Source organism: Ahaetulla prasina, chromosome 10, assembly GCF_028640845.1.
Source record: "Ahaetulla prasina isolate Xishuangbanna chromosome 10, ASM2864084v1, whole genome shotgun sequence".
In the NCBI taxonomy this organism is placed as follows: domain Eukaryota; kingdom Metazoa; phylum Chordata; class Lepidosauria; order Squamata; family Colubridae; genus Ahaetulla; species Ahaetulla prasina.
The window spans coordinates 31764748-31785342 of record NC_080548.1 but is presented as its reverse complement, the minus strand read 5'-3'; the positions used below and the strand labels follow the sequence as shown (position 1 = coordinate 31785342).

The following is a 20595-nucleotide window of genomic DNA, read 5'->3' as shown; positions in this document are numbered from 1 at the left end:
GCAATGGGGAGGGGGTTCCTCCCGATCCATTGTCTTCTGTACAAGCCATGTTGGCTTGCTCCTTCTCTCCCTCCCCCCACCCCCAAATCCCCATCTCTCCACGTAGTCCTCGATTTACAACAGTTCGTTTAGTGACCGTTTTCTATCTCACAGCATGGGACTGAAAAAAAAGGGGGGGGATATGGCCGTTTGAAAGACTTAAGACAGTTGCCGCATTCCCCAGGCTCAACATTCAGACGCTCCGATGTACGACGGTTGCAGCGTCCCTCTGTGTGGGGGGTGGGGGTGGGGGGGTGTCACGCGATTTCCCCCCTTTTTGCGACTTCCCCACAAGCCAAGTCAAACGAAGCTAAGCCGGATTCACTTCCAACGACCGTGGGGTTAACTGAATAACTTGGTTGATCGGCTTCACGATGGTGGCAAAGGGATTCGCTTAACGACGGGGCCTCGTAAAACGGGGCAAAACTCACGCTCAACAAATGCCTCCCTTGGCAACGGAAATATTAGGCTCGGTTGCGGTTGTAAATCGAGGACCCCCCTGACCTTCCTGTTTGAACCCCTCTGGATTTGCAGCCTTTTTGGAGCTGAGCCCCCCCCCCCATGCCCCGTCCTGCCCCATCCTGCTCTTCCCACCTCCATCTTTTCTTCTTCTTCTTCTTCTTTTTTTGCCTAGTCAGCTGCTCTGTTAATCTCTTTCCCTGCGGTGGAATTGCAAAATGGGACAGGCCAGGCAAGATGTTTTCCCAGGAAAAAGTGCCACCTTTGGACCTCGGGCACCTGCGAAGGGGGCGGGAGGCGGGGAAGGCGAGTGGGTGGGCTTAAAAGCGCTCAGGGACCTCCCTTGCCTGGGATCTCCTCCTTTGCCAGAAACTCTTGTTATTCTGCAAAGAAAAGCCCCCCCCCCTTTTTTTTTTCAGTGAGATTGCAAACCGATCTCTTGTGTAGGAATTTGTAGTTCAGCTGAAGGGTTCTTTGGTTTCTAGGCTCTACAAGTTGGCCCATCTCTCCTTTGCAGAGGTGGGTTTCAGCAGGTTCTGGAGAACCGGTAGCAGAAATTTTGAGTAGTTCGGAGAACCGGGAGTAAAAATTCTGACTGGCCCTGCCCCCCCATCTATTCTCTGCCTCCCGAGTCCCAGCTGATCGGGAGGAAATGTGGATTTTGCAGTATCCTTCCCCTGCCATGCCCACCAAGCCACGCCCACAGAACCGGTAGTCAAAATTTTGAAACCCACCACTGCTCCTTTGGGATGTCCCGGCCACAGCAATTCAGTTTCCCCTCATTGGAGGTAGTTCTAGGCATTAGAAAGAAAAGGAAGAGGTGGCTTAAGGAGCAGGAAGATACAGGTAATTCTCGTTTTTAAAACCGTTCATTTGGTGACCGTTCAAAGTTACAGCGTCACCGAATGAATGACTTACGACCGTTTTCCCCACTTAACGACCATAATCCTGAATGAGAAATAACATCCTAACTACGTAGCCTGATGGATTGCAGGGCTGATGCAACGTGTAACGTGTTCGCACTGGTGCAATAGGAGTGGGTGTTTTGTAAATACGATTTGTTGGGTTAGGGAGTTTGTGTCTTCACTGTGTTGGAGGTGGGGGTGTGCGTGTGCACTGGGGGAGCTCAGCCAACCTCATTGCACACATGTTGTGCACTGACAATAAAGATTTCAAATTGAACTTGAAAAATTGTAGCATCCCTGTGGTCACACGGTCCACATTCAGAGGCTTGGCAACTGGCACATATTTATGACGGTCGCAGTGTCCTGGGGTCACGTGACTCCCTTTTACGACCTTCTGACAAGCAAAGTCAATGTGGGTGGGGGGAAAAACAAATTTATTTTACAACCGTGTGACTCATTTAACACCTGCAGGGCTTCGCTGAACAGCAGTGGCAAGAAAAGTACCGAAATGGGGCCAAAATTCACAACTTTTGCCCTTAGCAAAATTCACTTAAACTGTTTCCTTAACAGAAATGTTCTGCTCAATTGTGGTCGTAAATCGAGGACCCCTGACCTTCCTGTTTGAACCCCTCTGGATTTGCAGCCTTTTTGGAGCTGACCCCCCCCCCCCAATGCCCCATCCTGCCCCATCCTGCTCTTCCCACCTCCATCTTTTCTTCTTCTTCTTCTTTTGCCTAGTCAGCTGCTCTGTTAATCTCTTTCCCTGCGGTGGAATTGCAAAATGGGACAGGCCAGGCAAGATGTTTTCCCAGGAAAAAGTGCCACCTTTGGACCTCGGGCACCTGCGAAGGGGGCGGGAGGCGGGGAAGGCGAGTGGGTGGGCTTAAAAGCGCTCAGGGACCTCCCTTGCCTGGGATCTCCTCCTTTGCCAGAAACTCTTGTTATTCTGCAAAGAAAAGCCCCCCCACACACTTTTTTTTTTCCCAGTGAGATTGCAAACTGATCTCTTGTGCAGGAATTTGTAGTTCAGCTGAAGAGTTTCTAGGCTCTACAAGTTGGCCCATCTCTCCTTTGCAGAGGTGGGTTTCAGCAGGTTCTGGAGAACCGGTAGCAGAAATTTTGAGTAGTTCGGAGAACCGGTAGTAAAAATTCTGACTGGCCCCGTCCCCATCTATTCTCTGCCTCCCGAGTCCCAGCTGATCGGGAGGAAATGTGGATTTTGCAGTAACCTTCCCCTGCCACGCCCACCAAGCCACGCCCACAGAACCGGTAGTCAAAATTTTGAAACCCACCACTGCTCCTTTGGGATGTCCCGGCCACAGCAATTCAGCTTCCCCTCATTGGAGGTAGTTCTAGGCATTAGAAAGAAAAGGAAGAGGTGGCTTAAGGAGCAGGAAGATACAGGTAATTCTCGTTTTTAAAACCGTTCATTTGGTGACCGTTCAAAGTTACAGCGTCACCGAATGAATGACTTACGACCGTTTTCCCCACTTAACGACCATAATCCTGAATGAGAAGTAACATCCTAACTACGTAGCCTGATGGATTGCAGGGCTGATGCAACGTGTAACGTGTTCGCACTGGTGCAATAGGAGTGGGTGTTTTGTAAATACGATTTGTTGGGTTAGGGAGTTTGTGTCTTCACTGTGTTGGAGGTGGGGGTGTGCGTGTGCACTGGGGGAGCTCAGCCAACCTCATTGCACACATGTTGTGCACTGACAATAAAGATTTCAAATTGAACTTGAAAAATTGTAGCATCCCTGTGGTCACACGGTCCACATTCAGAGGCTTGGCAACTGGCACATATTTATGACGGTCGCAGTGTCCTGGGGTCACGTGACTCCCTTTTACGACCTTCTGACAAGCAAAGTCAATGTGGGTGGGGGGAAAAACAAATTTATTTTACAACCGTGTGACTCATTTAACACCTGCAGGGCTTCGCTGAACAGCAGTGGCAAGAAAAGTACCGAAATGGGGCCAAAATTCACAACTTTTGCCCTTAGCAAAATTCACTTAAACTGTTTCCCTTAACAGAAATGTTCTGCTCAATTGTGGTCGTAAATCGAGGACTCCCGGTATGCTCCTGTTGAGAGAAGCCACGGCTTTGGGATTCTTGAAATCTCCCAGGCAGCTTCTGGTGGCCAAGCTGGGGGTGGGTGGGTGGGAGAGGGGAAGAGGGTCCTGGGTAGAAAGAACCAAGGCTTGGGAGCAGGGAGGGGGTCTTCATATGACCACGACATAAGTCAGGCCCCCCACACTTCAGAGTTTCAGCCCCACTGGGACTCACCAGGGAGTGAGTTTGTGGGCTTTTTATGCAGTTAGAGAGCCCTGCTTCTCATCTTTGGCAGCTAGAAGATGCCAAACCCCTAAATCGGTGTTTCTCAACTCTGGCGATCTTCCAAGCTGCCAAGGTTGAGAAACTGGAGTTTTTAGAGGTTGCCTAAGTCTTAATTATCTCAGGTGGTGAATAATCCAGCAATAGAAAAGAAGGCAGGAGCCTCCCAAGGAGAAAGATGTCAACGAAGCATCCATCCGTTCATCCATTCGAAGCTCAACCATCATCCGAACCCAGAGCCTGGGAGGAGAGCCAAGTCTTCAGGAGCTTCCTGAAGGGCATGGGGGTTTGAGCCCTCTGGATCTCTGGGGAGAGGCCTTTCCAGAAGTCCCACTAGATCAGGGGTGTCCAAACTTGGTCCCTTTAAGACTTTTGGACTTCAACTCCCAGAGTCCCTCAGCCAGCAAAGCTGGCTGAGGAACTCTGGGAGTTGAAGTCCAAAAGTCTTAAAGGGACCAAGTTTGGACACCCCTGCACTAGATCAAGGGTGGGGAACCACGGCCCTTTCATGACTTATGGAATTCACCCCCCTTCCTGAGCCAGCTACCAAGTTGTAGGTGTGCTGTTTTATTTTTTTTTAAAACCCATCAGCCACGGGGTGGCTCTGGAATTCTGGGAGTTGAAATCCACAAGTCACAAAAGGGTTCCACACCCTTGCACTAGAACAGGGGTCTCCAACCTTGGCAACTTTAAGACTTGTGGACTTGGCAACCTTGGCAACTTTAAGAACAGGGTTCTCCAATCTTGGCAACTTTAAAACTTGTGGAATTCAACTCCCAGAATTCCTCAGCCAGCAAAGCTTTCTGGGAGTTGAAGTCCACAAGTCTTAAAGTTGCCGAGGTTGGAGACCCCTGTGCTAGATGACACTAGTGAATTGGGCAGCCAAAACTCTCCTTGACCCCACCGTTCTACCTGCATGCGTGGAGTTTACACCTGAGCGCAGGTGACTTTCCTCCGAGGACTTTCCTTTCAGGACGAAGCTTGGCCCTCTGCTGCTCTGCAGCTTTGCTGGCTGAGGAATTCTGGGAGTTGAAGTCCAAAAGTCTTAAAAGTTGCCAAGGTTGGAGACCCCCGTCTTAGATACCCCCTGTACCTTATCATGGATCTCGGCTGTTTAAAAGCAGTTTTCAAAAAGGCGAATGTTCTGCAACTCGGGCCCTTCTGATGCTGCAGCCTTAGGGGCTATTGAGTCTTCTCCTGGGCTGTCGCCATACCTGACTCCCTGGGAGTGGCCAGAGGACAGGTGATGCAGGATCTTCCTTGAAGCTGGGCTGGGTGGGCGCAGGTGACTTTCCTCCGAGGACTTTCCTTTCAGGACAAAGCTTGGCCCTCTGCTGCTCACCGTCCATTTTTCCTCCCCTCCCCCCCAGATCTCTCCGTTCATCCTGCTACCTGTCGCGGCTTCAGGATCATGGCCTCAAAGCCACAGCAGCAACAGCAACCGACGCAGCCGCAGCCCAATTCCTTGCCCGCCTACGAGACCTTGAAGTTGGAAAGGGTCCGCGAGAAAGTGCTGCATGTGGAGCTCAACCGCCCCGAGAAAAGGAACGCCATGAATACGGCCTTTTGGAGGTAACGGGAAATCAGGTTTTTTGGGCACCGCTGACGGAAGTCGCAGGAGGCCGGGAAAGTATGACAGGAGAACCCTGGGAGGCGTCTGCCCTGCCTTTTAACCCGCAATCCTTAGCGTGCTCTGAGTAGCCGAACCGAAAACGAGGTACAGGTGATCCTTGACTTACGACCACAATTGAGCCCAGACAGTGGTGAAATGTGAAATTGGTTACTGCCGGTTCTGTGGGCGTGGCTTGGTGGGGAGTAATGTGACAGTGGGCGTGGCAACTTTTTTTTTTTAAGCAGTTTTTCTACAACCTCTTCGGTAGAAAAAATTCTTTTAAAAGCCCCTGACAATCAGGCAACTCAGCTGGGATCGCCAGAGGAGCCTTTTAAAAGCATTTTTTTTACAACCTCTTCAGCCGAAGAGGCTGTAGAAAAAATGCTTTTAAAAGCCTCTGACGATCTCAGCTGAGCCACACGATCATCAGAGGCTTTTTTTTTTTACTTTTAAAAAGCATTTTTTTTGGCCGAAGAAAAAATACTTTTAAAAGTTAAAAAAAAAAAAACCCTCTGATGATCATGCGGTTCAACTGAGCATGGTGGGGTGGGCAGGGATTTTTGCTATCGGATCTCCGAACCACCTGCCGCCATCGCTACCGGATTGGGCGATCCGGTCCGAACTGGGAACATTTTACCCCAGAGCCCAGAATTTAAGTTGCTAAAGCGAGAAATGTGCGAACAAAGTGAGGTTTGTCCCATTTTTTACGACTTTTCTTATTAAGTGAATCTGGCTTCCCCGTCGACTTTGCTTGTCAGACAATTGCGAAAATGATGGGTCACGTGACCCCGGGACGCTGCAACCGTCACAAATACGAATCCGTCAAGCATCCGGATGTAAGTCACGTGACCATGCGGGTGCTGCAAAATTTTTTTAAATTTTTAAATTTTTAATGTCGGCCTTTTGTAATATGCTCTGTTTTAAATTTTTGTTTTTAATTGTATATATATTGAGTTTTTATCTTTTTGGCTGTACACCGCCCTGAGTCCTTCGGGATAAATAAATAAATATTCGTAATTGGCTGACCAAATATTCGTAATTGGCTGACCAACCGCACTCAACGTGTAGTCCTCAACGGAACTACATCCACATGGAGGGAAGTATGCAGTGGAGTACCCCAAGGCTCTGTTTTAGGCCCAGTACTCTTCAACATCTTCATCAATGACTTGGACGAGGGGATAGATGGGGAACTCATCAAATTTGCAGATGACACCAAGCTGGCAGGAATAGCCAACACTCCAGAAGATAGGCTCAAGTTACAGAAAGATCTTGACAGACTTGAACATTGGGCGCTATCTAACAAAATGAAATTCAACAGTGAAAAAAGTAAGGTTCTACATTTAGGCCAAAAAAACAAAATGCACCAGTACCGTATATGTGGTACCTTGCTCAATAGTAGTACCTGTGAGAGGGATCTTGGAGTCCTAGTGGATAACCATTTAGATATGAGCCAGCAGTGTGCAGCAGCTGTTAAAAAAGCCAACACAGTTCTGGGCTGCATAAACAGAGGGATAGAATCAAGATCACGTGAAGTGTTAGTGCCACTTTATAATGCCTTGGTAAGGCCACACTTGGAATATTGCATCCAGTTTTGGTCGCCACGATGTAAAAAAGATGCTGAGACTCTAGAAAGAGTGCAGAGAAGAGCAACAAAGATGATTAGGGGACTGGAGGATAAAACATATGAAGAACGGTTGCAGGAACTGGGTATGTCTAGTTTAACAAAAAGAAGGACTAGGGGAGACATGATAGCTGTGTTCCAATATCTCAGGGGCTGCCACAAAGAAGAGGGAGTCAGGCTGTTCACCAAAGCACCTGAGGGTAGAACAAGAAGCAATGGGTGGAAACTGGTCAAAGAAAGAAGCAACTTAGAACTAAGGAGAAATTTCCTGACAGTTAGAACAATTAATAAGTGGAACGACTTGCCTGCAGAAGTTGTAAATGCTCCAACACTGGAAATTTTTAAGAAAATGTTGGATAACCATCTGACTGAGATGGTGTAGGGTTTCCTGCCTGGGCAGGGGGTTGGACTAGAAGGCCTCCAAGGTCCCTTCCAACTCTGATGTTATGTTATGTTATGTTAAATAAGTGTGAAAAATGCTCATAAGCAAGTCCCTTTTTTCCAGTGCTGTTGTAACTTTGAAACGGTCACTAAATGAACTGTTGTCAGCCAGGATTACCTGTGCTGCTTTTTTTAAAATGAGGATTAATTGGGGAAGACTAAGGCAGGGGTCTCCAACCTCGGTAACTTTCAGACTTGTGGACTTCATCTCCCAGAATTCCTCAGCCAGCTGGGGGTTGAAGTCCACAAGTCTGAAAGTTGCCAAGGTTGGAAACCCCTGGACTAAGGCACGGTTGCTTTGCCCCATTGGCCCCAGGCTTTCAGTGTCCCAGATAAATGCCTTCGGTCACTACACCATTTCAAGGGTTCAGGTAGTCCTTGCCTTACAACAGTTCGCTTAGTGACGGTTCAAACTTACAACGGCACTGAAAAAAAACGGACTTCCGGCTGTTTTTCACCCTTATGAGCATTGCAGCATCCCTATGGTCACATGATCGACGTTCGGATGCTTGACCTCTGGTTCATATTTATGATGGTCGCAGTGTCCCCCGGGTCATGGGATCCCCTTTTTGCGACATTCAAAGTCAACGGGCCTCTGGTGGCTCAGCAGACTAATGCAGTCTGTTATTAACACAGCTGCTTACAATTACTGCAGGTTCAAGTCCCACCAGACCCAAGGTTGACTCAGCCTTCCATCCTTTATAAGGTAGGTAAAATGAGGACCCAGATTGTTGGGGGCAATAAAGTTGACTTTGTATATAATATACAAATGGATAAAGACTATTGCTTAACACTGTGCAAGTCGCCCTGAGTCTTCGGAGAAGGGCGGGATATAAATTCAAATTAAAACAAACAAACAAAAAACGGGGAAGCCAGAGTCACATAACAACGGGGTTACTAATTTTACAAGCGCGGCGATGGTTTGCTTAACAAAAGTCGTACAAGGGGGCAAAACTCACCTAACAGATTTCTCGCTCAGCTCGCTGGTGGTCGTAAGTCAAGGACCGCCTATATTTGTGAAAAAATCTTAAGCCAGCCGCCTTGGCAGATCAGGTCTCCAAGGTCCGAGGTCCCACGTGGTCTTCTCTTGTCTTAGAGAGATGGTCGAATGCTTCAACAACATTGGCCAGGACTCTGAATGCCGCGCAGTGGTGATATCGGGCGCTGGGAAATTGTTCACTTCAGGTAAGGAGGATGGAGGCATTACAGCCGAGAGAATCTTTCTCCTCCTTAGGTCAGGAAAATCTAGCAAGGAGCCACCTGGGGTACACCTCTTGGGCTCTTTTAGGTAGGAAAGTTCAAGAGACTCTGACAAGAAGCAATGGAATCAACGTTGCTTTTCTACAAAGAACCCAACGGCTCATTGCTGCTCTTTTAAGCCTTATGGGAGGGGCCAATCATCTCCTGGCTTTACTCCCAAGTTGTCCTTTTTGCTTCAGCTGCTCTTGCCTTCTGGCAGCTCTGCGCATGCGTGCCCTGGGAACAGGCTCCTCATGCTCCTCTGCCTCTCTGCTGTCCGCCTCTGGAGGCTCTGGAGTCTATGCATTGCTCCCAGATGGCCCTGGCCCCATCTCTGCCTCCGACACAGAGCCCTCGTCTGGGCCTTCCCCAGACTCCAGGACTGGGCCATTGTCCTCCTCACTGTCTGACTCCATTGTCAGGTCTGCGGGCTGCTGGCGGACCACAACAGTTGGGAAGTTACAGTTTATATTGCAAATCACCTTCAGGGCAGGTTTGATGGGACTCCTTCCAAAGTTTAAAGAGTAAGAGTGTGTGTGTGAACGGAATCCCGAGTTTTAAGGAGAAATGTGAGTAATTCCTACAAAATACAAGTTGAGAATTTTGCTTGTGCAGCTGAGTGAGTCCAATTAGTAACAAAATGAAATGCAAAATGTGGTCCCACCAGCTTTGGAGAAACCTCCAGGGTTTCTCCAATGGTCCCCAGGTAGGTCCCAAGTTTTGCAGCCTTGTTTTCAGGAGTTGAAGAATGCATTTAACAAAGAGCATAGCCCATGGTGGCTCGGTTAGCTGAGGGCTGCCAGGTAAACGTGGCTTAGAGTGAATAGGCAGGTCTTCAGTGCCTTACCTGGAGGGCTAGAGCCACTCCTATTCTTCTCCATCCATGTCCTCCCTTCTACAGGCATTGACCTCATGGAGATGGGCAGCGTTTTCCTGATGGCGGAAGGTGACGACGTGGCTCGGAAGGCTTGGAACATCCGCAAGATGATCCGAGACTACCAAGAGTCCTTCACGGTCCTGGAGAAGGTGCCTGGGTTGAGGGACTGGGGGCGTTGGGCAGGTGTACCAGAAAACCGCTTCCACCCGCACTTAATGGCGTCTCTGCATTTCAGTGTCCCAAACCCGTCATCGCGGCCGTTCACGGGGCCTGCATCGGAGGAGGTGAGCCCCATAAGCCACACGTACCTGAACCTGTAACTTGAAGTGCCTTCAATTCCTTGAATTGGTTGCATGGGTGGGCTGCGGGAAGGGCCGGATTCCAAATTCTGCATCGTTTGAATTACAGGAGGTAATAAGTAGGATCTTGCTTTGCATAAGGATACAAGCAGGGGTGAAATGCTCCCGGTTCAGACCGGATCGGCTGATCCGGTAGCCACACGATCGTCAGAGGCTTTTTTTTTTTAACTTTTAAAAGCATTTTTTTAACAAAAATCGTCCAAAGAGGTTGTAAAAAAATGCTTTTAAAGGGTTAAAACGTTGCTGGCTGAGGAATTCTGGGAGTTGAAGTCCACAAGTCTTAGTTGCCAAGATTGGAGACCCCTGTGCTAGATGACACTAGTTAATTGGGCAGCCAAAACTCTCCTTGACCCCACCGTTCTACCTGCATGCGTGGAGTTTACACCTGAGTGCAGGTGACTTTCCTCCGAGGACTTTCCTTTCAGGACGAAGCTTGGCCCTCTGCTGCTCTGCAGCTTTGCTGGCTGAGGAATTCTGGGAGTTGAAGTCCACAAGTCTTAAAGTTGCCAAGGTTGGAGACCCCCTGTCTTAGATACCCCCTGTACCTTATCATGGATCTCGGCTGTTTAAAAGCAGTTTTCAAAAAGGCGAATGCTCTGCAACTCGGGCCCTTTTGATGCTGCAGCCTTAGGGGCTATTGAGTCTTCTCCTGGGCTGTCGCCATACCTGACTTCCTGGGAGTGGCCAGAGGAGAGGTGATGCAGGATCTTCCTTGAAGCTGGGCTGGGTGGGCCTTGAGGCAGGAGCTTGGGCCCTCCTTCACTTTATGTTGCTGTGGTGGGAGAAAGATGGGATAGGAAGGTGGAAAACCGACTGTGGCTCATGTTCTTTTCAAGGTGTGGATCTCATAACGGCCTGCGATATTCGCTACTGCACCCAGGACGCTTGGTTCCAGGTGAAGGTGGGTTTCCTGCCACACAGTTTTACCCTAGAAACATCTACTTGATAAGCACCAGTGACGCTAACAAAGCACAGGTACACAGGCAGTCCTCAACTCAGGACCACAATGGAGCCCAATATTTCCGTTCTTAAAGTGAGACGTTTGTTAAAGCGAGTTTTGTTCCATTTTCTTATGACTTTTCTTGCCACCGTTGTTAAGTGAATCACGGTGGCCGATAAGTTAGTAACCCGGGGGTTAAGTAAAACTGGATTCCCCCCGTGGAATTTGCTCTTTAGAAGGTCGCAAATGGGGATTACGTGGCCTTGGGGACACAGCGATGGTCGTAAGTATGGACCAGTTGCCAAGCGCCTGAATTTTGATGACCCTGGTGGGGATGTGGCCAAGGTCGTAAGTGTGAAAACTAGCAATAGCAATAGCACTTATATGCCGCTCTACAATCCTTTTACAGCCCTCTCTAAGCGGTTTATAGCAGGGGTCTCCAACCTTGGCAACTTTAAGACTTGTGGACTTGCAACTCCCAGAGTTCCTCGGCCAGCAAAGCTGAAGTCCACAACTCTTAAAGTTGCCAAGGTTGGAGACCCCTGGTTTATAGAGACAGCCTCTTGCCCCCAACAATCTGGGTCCTCATTTGACCCACCTCGGAAGGACGGAAGGCTGAGTCAACTTAAGCCTGGTGAGATTTGAACTGCCAAACTGCAGGCGGTCAGCAGAAATAGCCTGCAGTACTGCACTCTAACCACTGCGCCATCGCAGCTCAATGTGTCATAAGTCCCTTTTTTTTCATACCGTTGTAACTTAACTCTTCCTCAGTCTCTTAGCACACAAACACGTGCATAAATACATGTATGTTTATTCCATAGGCCAAAGGCTTGCCAGATACGGATTTATACCAGTGGAAAAAAGTTCTCCTTTTGGGCTGGCGTTGCAAAGGGCCACCCGAGTATTTATAAGGCCCAGGGTGGGTGCCAGGATATCTCCATGCCTGTATCCCCCTTTGGAGTAAAATCTCAGTGGATGAACAACCTTCTCCTTGTGTCTCCTTTCTTCAGGAAGTGGATATTGGGCTGGCAGCCGACGTTGGCACATTGCAGCGTTTGCCACGGATCATTGGAAATCGGAGGTGAGGGCTTCGCTTCCTGCCAGCTCGGCGTTCTTTCCTGGCCTTACACGACAGGAATCGCGTCTTCTCCTACTTTGGAAAGTGACCGTTGGAATTTTTCTCTGGCCTGCCTAAAGGAGCCAGGAATCTCCAGCCCATCGTTTGCTCAGACCCATGATGGCGAACCTATGGCAAGCGTGCTAGAAGTGACACGCAGAGCCCTCTCTATGGGAACACGCACCATTGCCAGCTTCTCTTCTGTTTTTCTCAGCTGCGCTTCACGGGCGCTGGGGCGCTGGAAAATGGCCAAAAAAACCATCCATAAAACAGGCTGTTTTCTGGGCCGTTTTCAGGCCTTTTTTGGGCTGTTTTCAAGCCAAAAATGGCCCACAAATCAGTAAAAAATGGCTAATAAACAGGCATGCGCACCGGCCAACTGGTGTTCGGGTTTCCGGTGCTCCAGCATGCAAACATGCACATGCATTCCAGATTGGGCACTCGGTGCCGAAAAGATTTGACTGGCTCAGATGATCTGCATCTGAGATTTGGGGTATTTTGCAAGCCCCCATGAACCGCACCTCGAAACATCAAGGGAAGCCCGCTGCATGTGCTGGAAGCGGGGTCAGAGGTCGATGGCCCAAATATAGTCTGGGGATGGGCACACAGTCGCCCTCCCCCACCCCCCTATTCCTTCCCTGCCCACAAAAAAACTGCCTGCTTGTGACTGAGGTCTCTCTTCCTGGTTTTAACATTTTTATTGAGTTATCAAATATCACAAGATACAAAATACAAAAGTAAATAGGAAAAAGGCGGGGGAGGAAGAGGGGGAAGAGAAGGGAGGAAGGATTAGAAAAAAGAAAAAGAAGCATTGACTTCTGACCCTGTTGCAGTAAAATAAGGCATTGACCACTTTCTGCTTTTCCATAATATGAACAAGCCATTTCTATAAAGATCTTTCAGCCTAATCGGTAAAACCCAAAAATCAAAGTTTCGTTCTTTCCCACATCAAGCATGAAGTTCAGAAACGGTTTCCACGTGGAAACAAAAGTACTTACGTTCTTTTCTTTAAGCAAAGTACCATATTTTTCGAACTATAAGACGCACCGGAGTATAAGATGCACCAAGATTTCGAAGAGCTAAACAAGAAAAAAAAAGTTTTTGCCCTCCCCAGCTCCCAGGAGCACCCTGCAGGCCTCCCAAACACTCTGCGTGTCCCGTTTTTACGAAAAATGGGCCCGTTTCTGGCCTCCCAAACCCCCCCACGTCACATTTTTGCCCTCCCCAGCACTCTACAGGCCTCTCAAACCCTATGCATATCCTGTTTCTGTGAAAAACGGGCCTATTTTTGGTGAAAACGGGACACACAGGGCGGGGTTTCGGGAGGCCAAAAATAGCTGTATTCGGTTATAAGACACACCAACATTTCCACCCTCTTTTTTGGGGGGGGGGGGAAGTGCGTCTTATACTCCAAAAAGTACGGTAGTCAATTTTACCATTTCAGCCAACTCCATCAACAACTGCAATCATTTGTCCATGTTAGGAATCGAAGTGTCCTTCCATTTTTGTGCATCCAGTAGCCATGCTGCTGTCAACATATATAGTAACGATGTTCCATTTTTGTTCTCCATTTCTTTTTTCCGTTAGGCGTGACTGAGGTCTCTCTTAACCCCCTGTTGATGTTTATTTTATTTATTTATTTTTATTTATTTTTATTTGCATTTATATCCCACCCTTCTCCGAAGTCTCAGGGCAGCTTACACTATGTTAGCAATAGTCTTCATTCTATTTGTATATTTATATACAAAGTCAACTTATTGCCCCCAACAATCTGGGTCCTCATTTTACCTACCGTATAAAGGATGGAAGGCTGAGTCAACCTTGGGCCTGGTGGGACTTAAACCTGCAGTAATTGCAGGCAGCTGTGTTAATAACAGACTGCATTAGCAGTCTGCTAATGTGAGCCACATGTTCTCTTTCCAGCCTAGTGAACGAACTGGCTTTCACTGCCAGAAAACTGATGGCTCCAGAAGCAGAGAGCTGCGGCCTTGTCAGGTGAGTTTGCCTTGAAGCCGAGTCTGGGGGCTGCGGACATTTCTCAGTCCTGTGGTTGGAGACTTGGCTTGGGGCTGGAGGAAGGCTTGGGGCTGGAGGAAGCTGGCCAGATATCTCAGAAATTCCTCTGGCTTCCTTTCCCAGCCGTGTCTTCCGAGATCACGAGACGATGCTGCAGAGCGCCTTTGATTTGGCCACCGAAATTGCCAGCAAGAGTCCCATCGCGGTGCAGGGGACAAAATTGAACCTCGTTTACGCCAGAGATCATTCGGTGCCCGATAGCTTGAAATACATGGTGAGTTGGTGGGTCGTCTTTATACCTGCAACTTGCGGTCTGCATATTGGAAGGTCTTGTTGGCTGTTTGGGCCAGATAGCGGGGAACAGAATAACAGAGTTGGAAGGGACCTTGGAGGTCTTCTAGTCCAACCCCCTGCTCGGGCAGGAAGGCTTATTAGCATTTTGGACAAATAGTTGTCTAGTCTTTTCTTAAAAACTTCCAGTGTTGGAGTATTCTATTTTCTATTCCTGTTCCTATTCCTACTCGTATTCCTACCAAGTGGTGGGTTGCCCCCGGTTCGGACCGATTCTATAGAACCGGTAGTAAAACTGGCGGGAGGCTCTGCCCACTGACCCGAATGTCATCAATTGTGCGCATAAGCACAATGCAAACCAGTAGTAAAGGTAAGTACAACCCACCCCTGCTCCTACCCCTACAACTACCCTACAACTACCCTACCCTACCCTACCCTACCCTATCCTATCCTATCCTATCTTTGCTGTGCTATGCCATTCCATTCCAATTTCCATTTCCATTCTAAATATTTGCAGCATGTTGCCGGAACCCATTCATTGGCATTTGCGTCTCCTTCATGAGAGCTTGCAACTTGGTCCTTTTTTTTTCCTTAAAAAAAATTGGTTTGTTTGGAAAAGTCTCCTTTTAATAGCATTGCAAGCCAGAAGTGTGCCAGGAGGCCGGCCACAATGATCAGCATCTGCCTTGAAAGTCCCAGGTCGGAAAGGACGAGGCAGAAATCAGGAGTTCCATTCAACATGGCTAGTCAGTCGGTGCTTTGGGGGGGAACCCATGCAGTCAAATTACCTTTTACACCGGTCTCGTTTTATTTGGAAAATGCACACGGCCACTTTTCCTAACTAAATAACTTGGGGCTCACAGCCAGTTTGTAAGAGGAAGAAAAAAACAACAGCAGCACATTAAAACCTCCATAAGCCAATCCAAAAGATAAGAGCGCCCTTGTGCAACCATCAAAGTACGGCATAACTAACTCGGCCGTCCGTATGTTTGGTTCCTATTTGCTTTCTTGGGGGACCGAGCAGGTCTCCGTCCCCTGGCAGAAGGTCAAGCGGGGTGGGGCTTTGCGGAGTCTGGAAGAGGCTGTTCTCTAGGGCAGGGCTGAGGGGTGAAAGTATCCCTCACCATGGAGGTTTTGGAGACAAGCAAGGGAAAGTCACTTTCTCTAACTCAGGGGTCTCCAAGCTTGGTCCCTTTAAGACTCGTGGACTTCAACTCCCAGAGTTCCTCAGCCAGCTTTGCTGGCTGAGGGACTCTGGGAGTTGAAATCCACGAGTCTTAAAGGGACCAAGCTTGGAGACCCCTGGATTAGATGATCTCCAAGCTTTGCTGGCTAAGGGACTCTGGGAGTTGAAATCCACGAGTCTTAAAGGGACCAAGGTTGGAGAGCCCTGGACTAGATGACCTCCAAGCTTTGCTGGCTGAGGGACTCTGGGAGTTGAAGTCCACAAGTCTTAAAGGGACCAAGGTTGGAGACCCCTGGACTAGATGATCTCCAAGCTTTGCTGGCTGAGGGACTCTGGGAGTTGAAGTCCACAAGTCTTAAAGGGACCAAGGTTGGAGACCCCTGGACTAGATGACCTCCAAGCTTTGCTGGCTGAGGGACTCTGGGAGTTGAAGTCCACAGGTCTTAAAGGGACCAAGGTTGGAGACCCCTGGACTAGGTGACCTCCAAGCTTTGCTGGCTGAGGGACTCTGGGAGTTGAAGTCCACGAGTCTTAAAGGGACCAAGGTTGGAGAACCCTGGACTAGGTGACCTCCAAGCTTTGCTGACTGAGGGACTCTGGGAGTTGAAGTCCACAAGTCTTAAAGGGACCAAGGTTGGAGACCCCTGGACTAGGTGACCTCCAAGCTTTGCTGGTTGAGGGACTCTGGGAGTTGAAGTCCACAAGTCTTAAAGGGACCAAGGTTGGAGACCCCTGGACTAGGTGACCTCCAAGCTTTGCTGGCTGAGGGACTCTGGGAGTTGAAGTCCACAGGTCTTAAAGGGACCAAGGTTGGAGACCCCTGGATTAGATGACCTCCAAGCTTTGCTGGCTGAGGGACTCTGGGAGTTGAAGTCCACGAGTCTTAAAGGGACCAAGGTTGGAGACCCCTGGACTAGGTGACCTCCAAGCTTTGCTGACTGAGGGACTCTGGGAGTTGAAGTCCACAAGTCTTAAAGGAACCAAGGTTGGAGACCCCTGGACTAGGTGACCTCCAAGCTTTGCTGGCTGAGGGACTCTGGGAGTTGAAGTCCACAAGTCTTAAAGGGACCAAGGTTGGAGACCCCTGGACTAGGTGACCTCCAAGCTTTGCTGGCTGAGGGACTCTGGGAGTTGAAGTCCACAGGTCTTAAAGGGACCAAGGTTGGAGACCCCTGGATTAGATGACCTCCAAGCTTTGCTGGCTGAGGGACTCTGGGAGTTGAAGTCCACGAGTCTTAAAGGGACCAAGGTTGGAGACCCCTGGACTAGATGACCTCCAAGCTTTGCTGGCTGAGGGACTCTGGGAGTTGAAATCCACAAGTCTTAAAGGGACCAAGGTTGGAGACCCTGGACTAGGTGACCTCCAAGCTTTGCTGGCTGAGGGACTCTGGGAGTTGAAGTCCACAGTCTTAAAGGGACCAAGGTTGAGACCCCTGGATTAGATGACCTCCAAGCTTTGCTGGCTGAGGGACTCTGGGAGTTGAAGTCCACGAGTCTTAAAGGGACCAAGGTTGGAGACCCCTGGACTAGGTGACCTCCAAGCTTTGCTGACTGAGGGACTCTGGGAGTTGAAGTCCACAAGTCTTAAAGGAACCAAGGTTGGAGACCCCTGGACTAGGTGACCTCCAAGCTTTGCTGGCTGAGGGACTCTGGGAGTTGAAGTCCACAAGTCTTAAAGGGACCAAGGTTGGAGACCCCTGGACTAGGTGACCTCCAAGCTTTGCTGGCTGAGGGACTCTGGGAGTTGAAGTCCACAGGTCTTAAAGGGACCAAGGTTGGAGACCCCTGGATTAGATGACCTCCAAGCTTTGCTGGCTGAGGGACTCTGGGAGTTGAAGTCCACAAGTCTTAAAGGGACCAAGGTTGGAGACCCCTGGACTAGATGACCTCCAAGCTTTGCTGGCTGAGGGACTCTGGGAGTTGAAATCCACAAGTCTTAAAGGGACCAAGGTTGGAGACCCCTGGATTAGATGACCTCCAAGCTTTGCTGGCTGAGGGACTCTGGGAGTTGAAGTCCACGAGTCTTAAAGGGACCAAGCTTGGAGACCCCTGGATTAGATGACCTCCAAGCTTTGCTGGCTGAGGGACTCTGGGAGTTGAAGTCCACAAGTCTTCAAGGGACCAATGTTTGGAGACTTCTGCTCTAACTCACTTTCTCTTAACTTTCTCCCAACTGTCTTGCCTGCCTTCTGACTCTCCTTTCAGGCCGCCTGGAATATGAGCATGCTTCAGACGGAGGACATCATCAAGTCCGCCCAAGCTGTGATGGAGAAGAAGAGCCCCAAGGAGGTGGTCTATTCCAAACTCTAGGTGGCAACCTGTCCTGAAGCAAGGAGGGGTGTGTGTGTGTGTCACACACGATGGCTTTGCAGGGGCCGAGCCCGGACACAAGCAAGACCACTGCAGCCTCAAGTGCCTTTGACTCAACGCACCACCTGCCTGTCCCCTTCTGGCTCTCCTGCCGATTTCTTTTGGGGGGGTGCTGCGAAGCGAGAGCCCCCCCCCTTTGAAATGGGTGTGTGTGTGTGTGTGTGTGATGGTGTGGTGTTTTCCCAAGCAGCAGAGGAGCATATATGAACGCAGACGCTGAAAAAGCTGATTTTAAATAAAGATTAAGTCCTGTTTTTCCTTGGACGACGTGACCTGTTTGGGCTTTTTATTTTGTTGTCGTTGTTAATATCAACAGCCGTTTCAAAAAAAAAAAAAAAAAAAGCAAACCTTATTTTTCCTTTTAAGGATTTGGTTATGAGTTTACAAGGGGATGGAAGGTCAGCCAGAAAAGAGGAAAGTAATGGGAAACTCTCTTCTATTTTACTGCAGGCAGTAAAAAAACCGACTCCAGAGGAATGTGGTAGCGTGTTTTCTGATTAGCAAATTTTATTGTACAAGCGAAGAGTTTTTGTGGAGTTGATTCTCAAAAACCAGGAGAACAACCGTGCCTTTTCCAATTCGCATATTTTATTCCATGGTAGGTTTTTTTTCATCAGGCTATTTTATTTGAACAGATTAACAGAGTTGGGAGGGACCTTGGAGGTCATCCAGTCCAACCCCCACCCCCACCCAAGCAGGAGACCCTACACCATTTCTGACAGATGGCAGTCCAGTCTCTTCTTAAAGCTTCCAGGGATGAAGCTCCCACAACTTCTGAATTTATTTCTTTATTGCTGTAGGCTAATGCGTATTTGGTCTTTGGTTATTCGGGTTTTCTCCCGCGTAAAATTGGAAGTGTCTTGGCGACGTTTCGACGAAGTCTCATTCGTCATCTTCAGGCAGAAGCACGAAGCTGAAGCCTGAAGATGACAAATGAGACTTCGTCAAACGTCGCCAAGACACTTCCAATTTACTGAGAAAACCCGAAAACAAATAATGCGTATTTCCTCCTACAACTAAAGCGATTCTAATTGATCATCATTTATCCGCTGCTGCTGCTGCTTTGTTAGAGAACGGGAAGAAAATACGGGGTTTCGGGGCTTGAGGCTAACTTTAGGAATGGAGCCCAGGCCTATGGGGGCACAATTGCGATTGTGAGAACAGAGTAGCAGCTGGCAAGAATGTAATGATTGCATTGTTTAGTTTAAGGGAAATCGGGGGGCATTTGAGAAATTAAGCGCTTTGTATCTGGATGTGGACAGAGGCTTTGTTATTAGTTGCAAAGTCGTGTCCAACACATTGCGGCCCCATGGACAACGTTCCTCCAGGCCTTCCTGTCCTCTGCCATTCTCTGGAGTCCATTTAAGCTCACACCGACTGCTTCAGAGACTCCATCCAGCCACCTCATTCTCTGCCGTCCCATTCTTCTTTTGCCCCTCAATCTTTCCCAGCATTAGGCTCTTCTCCAGTGAGTCCTTCTTTCTCATTAGGTGGCCAAAGTATTTCAGTTTCATCTTCAGGATCTGGCCTTCTAAAGAGCAGTTAGGGTTGATCTCTAGGACTGACCGGTTGGATTGCCTTGCAGTCCAAGGGACTCGCAGGAATCTTCTCCAGCACCAGAGTTCAAAGGCCTCGATTCTTTGGCGCTCAGCCTTCCTTACGGTCCAACTTTCAGAGGCTACTGCTTGCTGTATCCTCTTCCATCTTGCCCCATCCTCCTGTCATCTGGGCACAGAGATGGGCCAGAGTCCAACTGGCGGGGCATAGTTGCAAACTCCGTGGCATCTTTTTATGGCTTCACTTCTCTGCCCCAGCACCATCCTGCCCTGTCTCCCAATTTACGTTCCATAAAACTGTCAGCTTGTTTAATCACGCATAGCCCCCCCACTCTATTAAACCCTACACAGTTATTTGCTGACCGCTCCCTCCAGTGCCACTCCCTGCCTCGGCCTCTGCAGACCGCCTAAGCCGCCCGTTAACCGTAACCGATGCCCCAGTTAAAAGAGTTTTTATGGGGCTGACTTCCTGCTGACACATCTCCCTTTTCAATGCCTACCAAATGGCTGTTGCTTGGTAAAGCTCGGGAAGGAATCTCCCAAAGGTGTGTGGAGATTCTCAGTCCTCCAGGTCATGGTTGTCCCAAAGGTGCTTTTTCAAGAGGCAACTGGACTTTCTGGTTTTTTTCTTTTGAAGATGTTTCGCTTCTCATCCGAGAAGCTTCTTCAACTCTGACTGGATGGTTGGGGAATGGAAGGATTTCTACTCCTTGCAGACAGCTGGTCATTTGCATTCTTTGAGAGGGTGGTTGAGGTCACCTGGAGGTTTATCTGTGTTCTCAGGGTCACCTGAGTGGTCCTCCTGGTTCCTGTAGTCTGCAGTCTTTTTCCTCTGGAAATCCGTTTCTTCTCCCACACCATTCCAAGGATGTTCATCCCAAATTGTATAGTTAAAAGTCTGTAGAGATTCTCAGTCCTCCAGGTCCTGGTTGTCCCAAAGGTGCTTTTTCAGGAGGCAACTGGACTTCCTTGGTTTTTGATTTTGAAGTTTCGCTTCTCATCCAAAAAGCTTCTTTAGCTCTGATTGGATGGTGGGGAATGGAAGGATTTCTACTCCTTGCAGACAGCTGGTCATTTTCATCCTTTTTAGAGAACCGTTGAGGCCACTTGGAGGTTCATCTGTGTCCCCAGGGTCCCCTGAGTGGTGCAAATGAGAGTGGGGTCTTCTTGGCTGCAGGATGTTCTCTGCCCTTCTTTTGTCCCTTCAAAAGAAAAATAAACCCAAGAAAGTC

At 48.9% G+C, this 20595-nt stretch overlaps 1 protein-coding gene across 3 annotated transcripts in view; it reads left to right on the top strand.

Annotated features, from left to right (window-relative positions):
* Nucleotides 1-20595, top strand: part of ECH1 (enoyl-CoA hydratase 1) — a 36862-nt gene that overhangs the window by 695 nt on the left and 15572 nt on the right. The window contains exons 1-10 of one of the 3 annotated variants that reach the window (XM_058195535.1): nt 2617-2807; nt 5109-5310; nt 8509-8597; nt 9553-9677; nt 9764-9812; nt 10724-10788; nt 11838-11908; nt 13868-13939; nt 14084-14234; nt 17643-18071. In XM_058195535.1, the coding sequence (XP_058051518.1) occupies nt 2711-2807; nt 5109-5310; nt 8509-8597; nt 9553-9677; nt 9764-9812; nt 10724-10788; nt 11838-11908; nt 13868-13939; nt 14084-14234; nt 17643-17747 (1026 nt within the window). In that variant the 5' untranslated portion in view covers nt 2617-2710 and the 3' untranslated portion in view covers nt 17748-18071. Of the gene's footprint in view, nt 1-2386; nt 2808-5108; nt 5311-8508; nt 8598-9552; nt 9678-9763; nt 9813-10723; nt 10789-11837; nt 11909-13867; nt 13940-14083; nt 14235-17642; nt 18072-20595 lie in introns of those variants that run through there. The other 2 variants (XM_058195533.1, XM_058195534.1) reach the window with 2 other exon arrangements.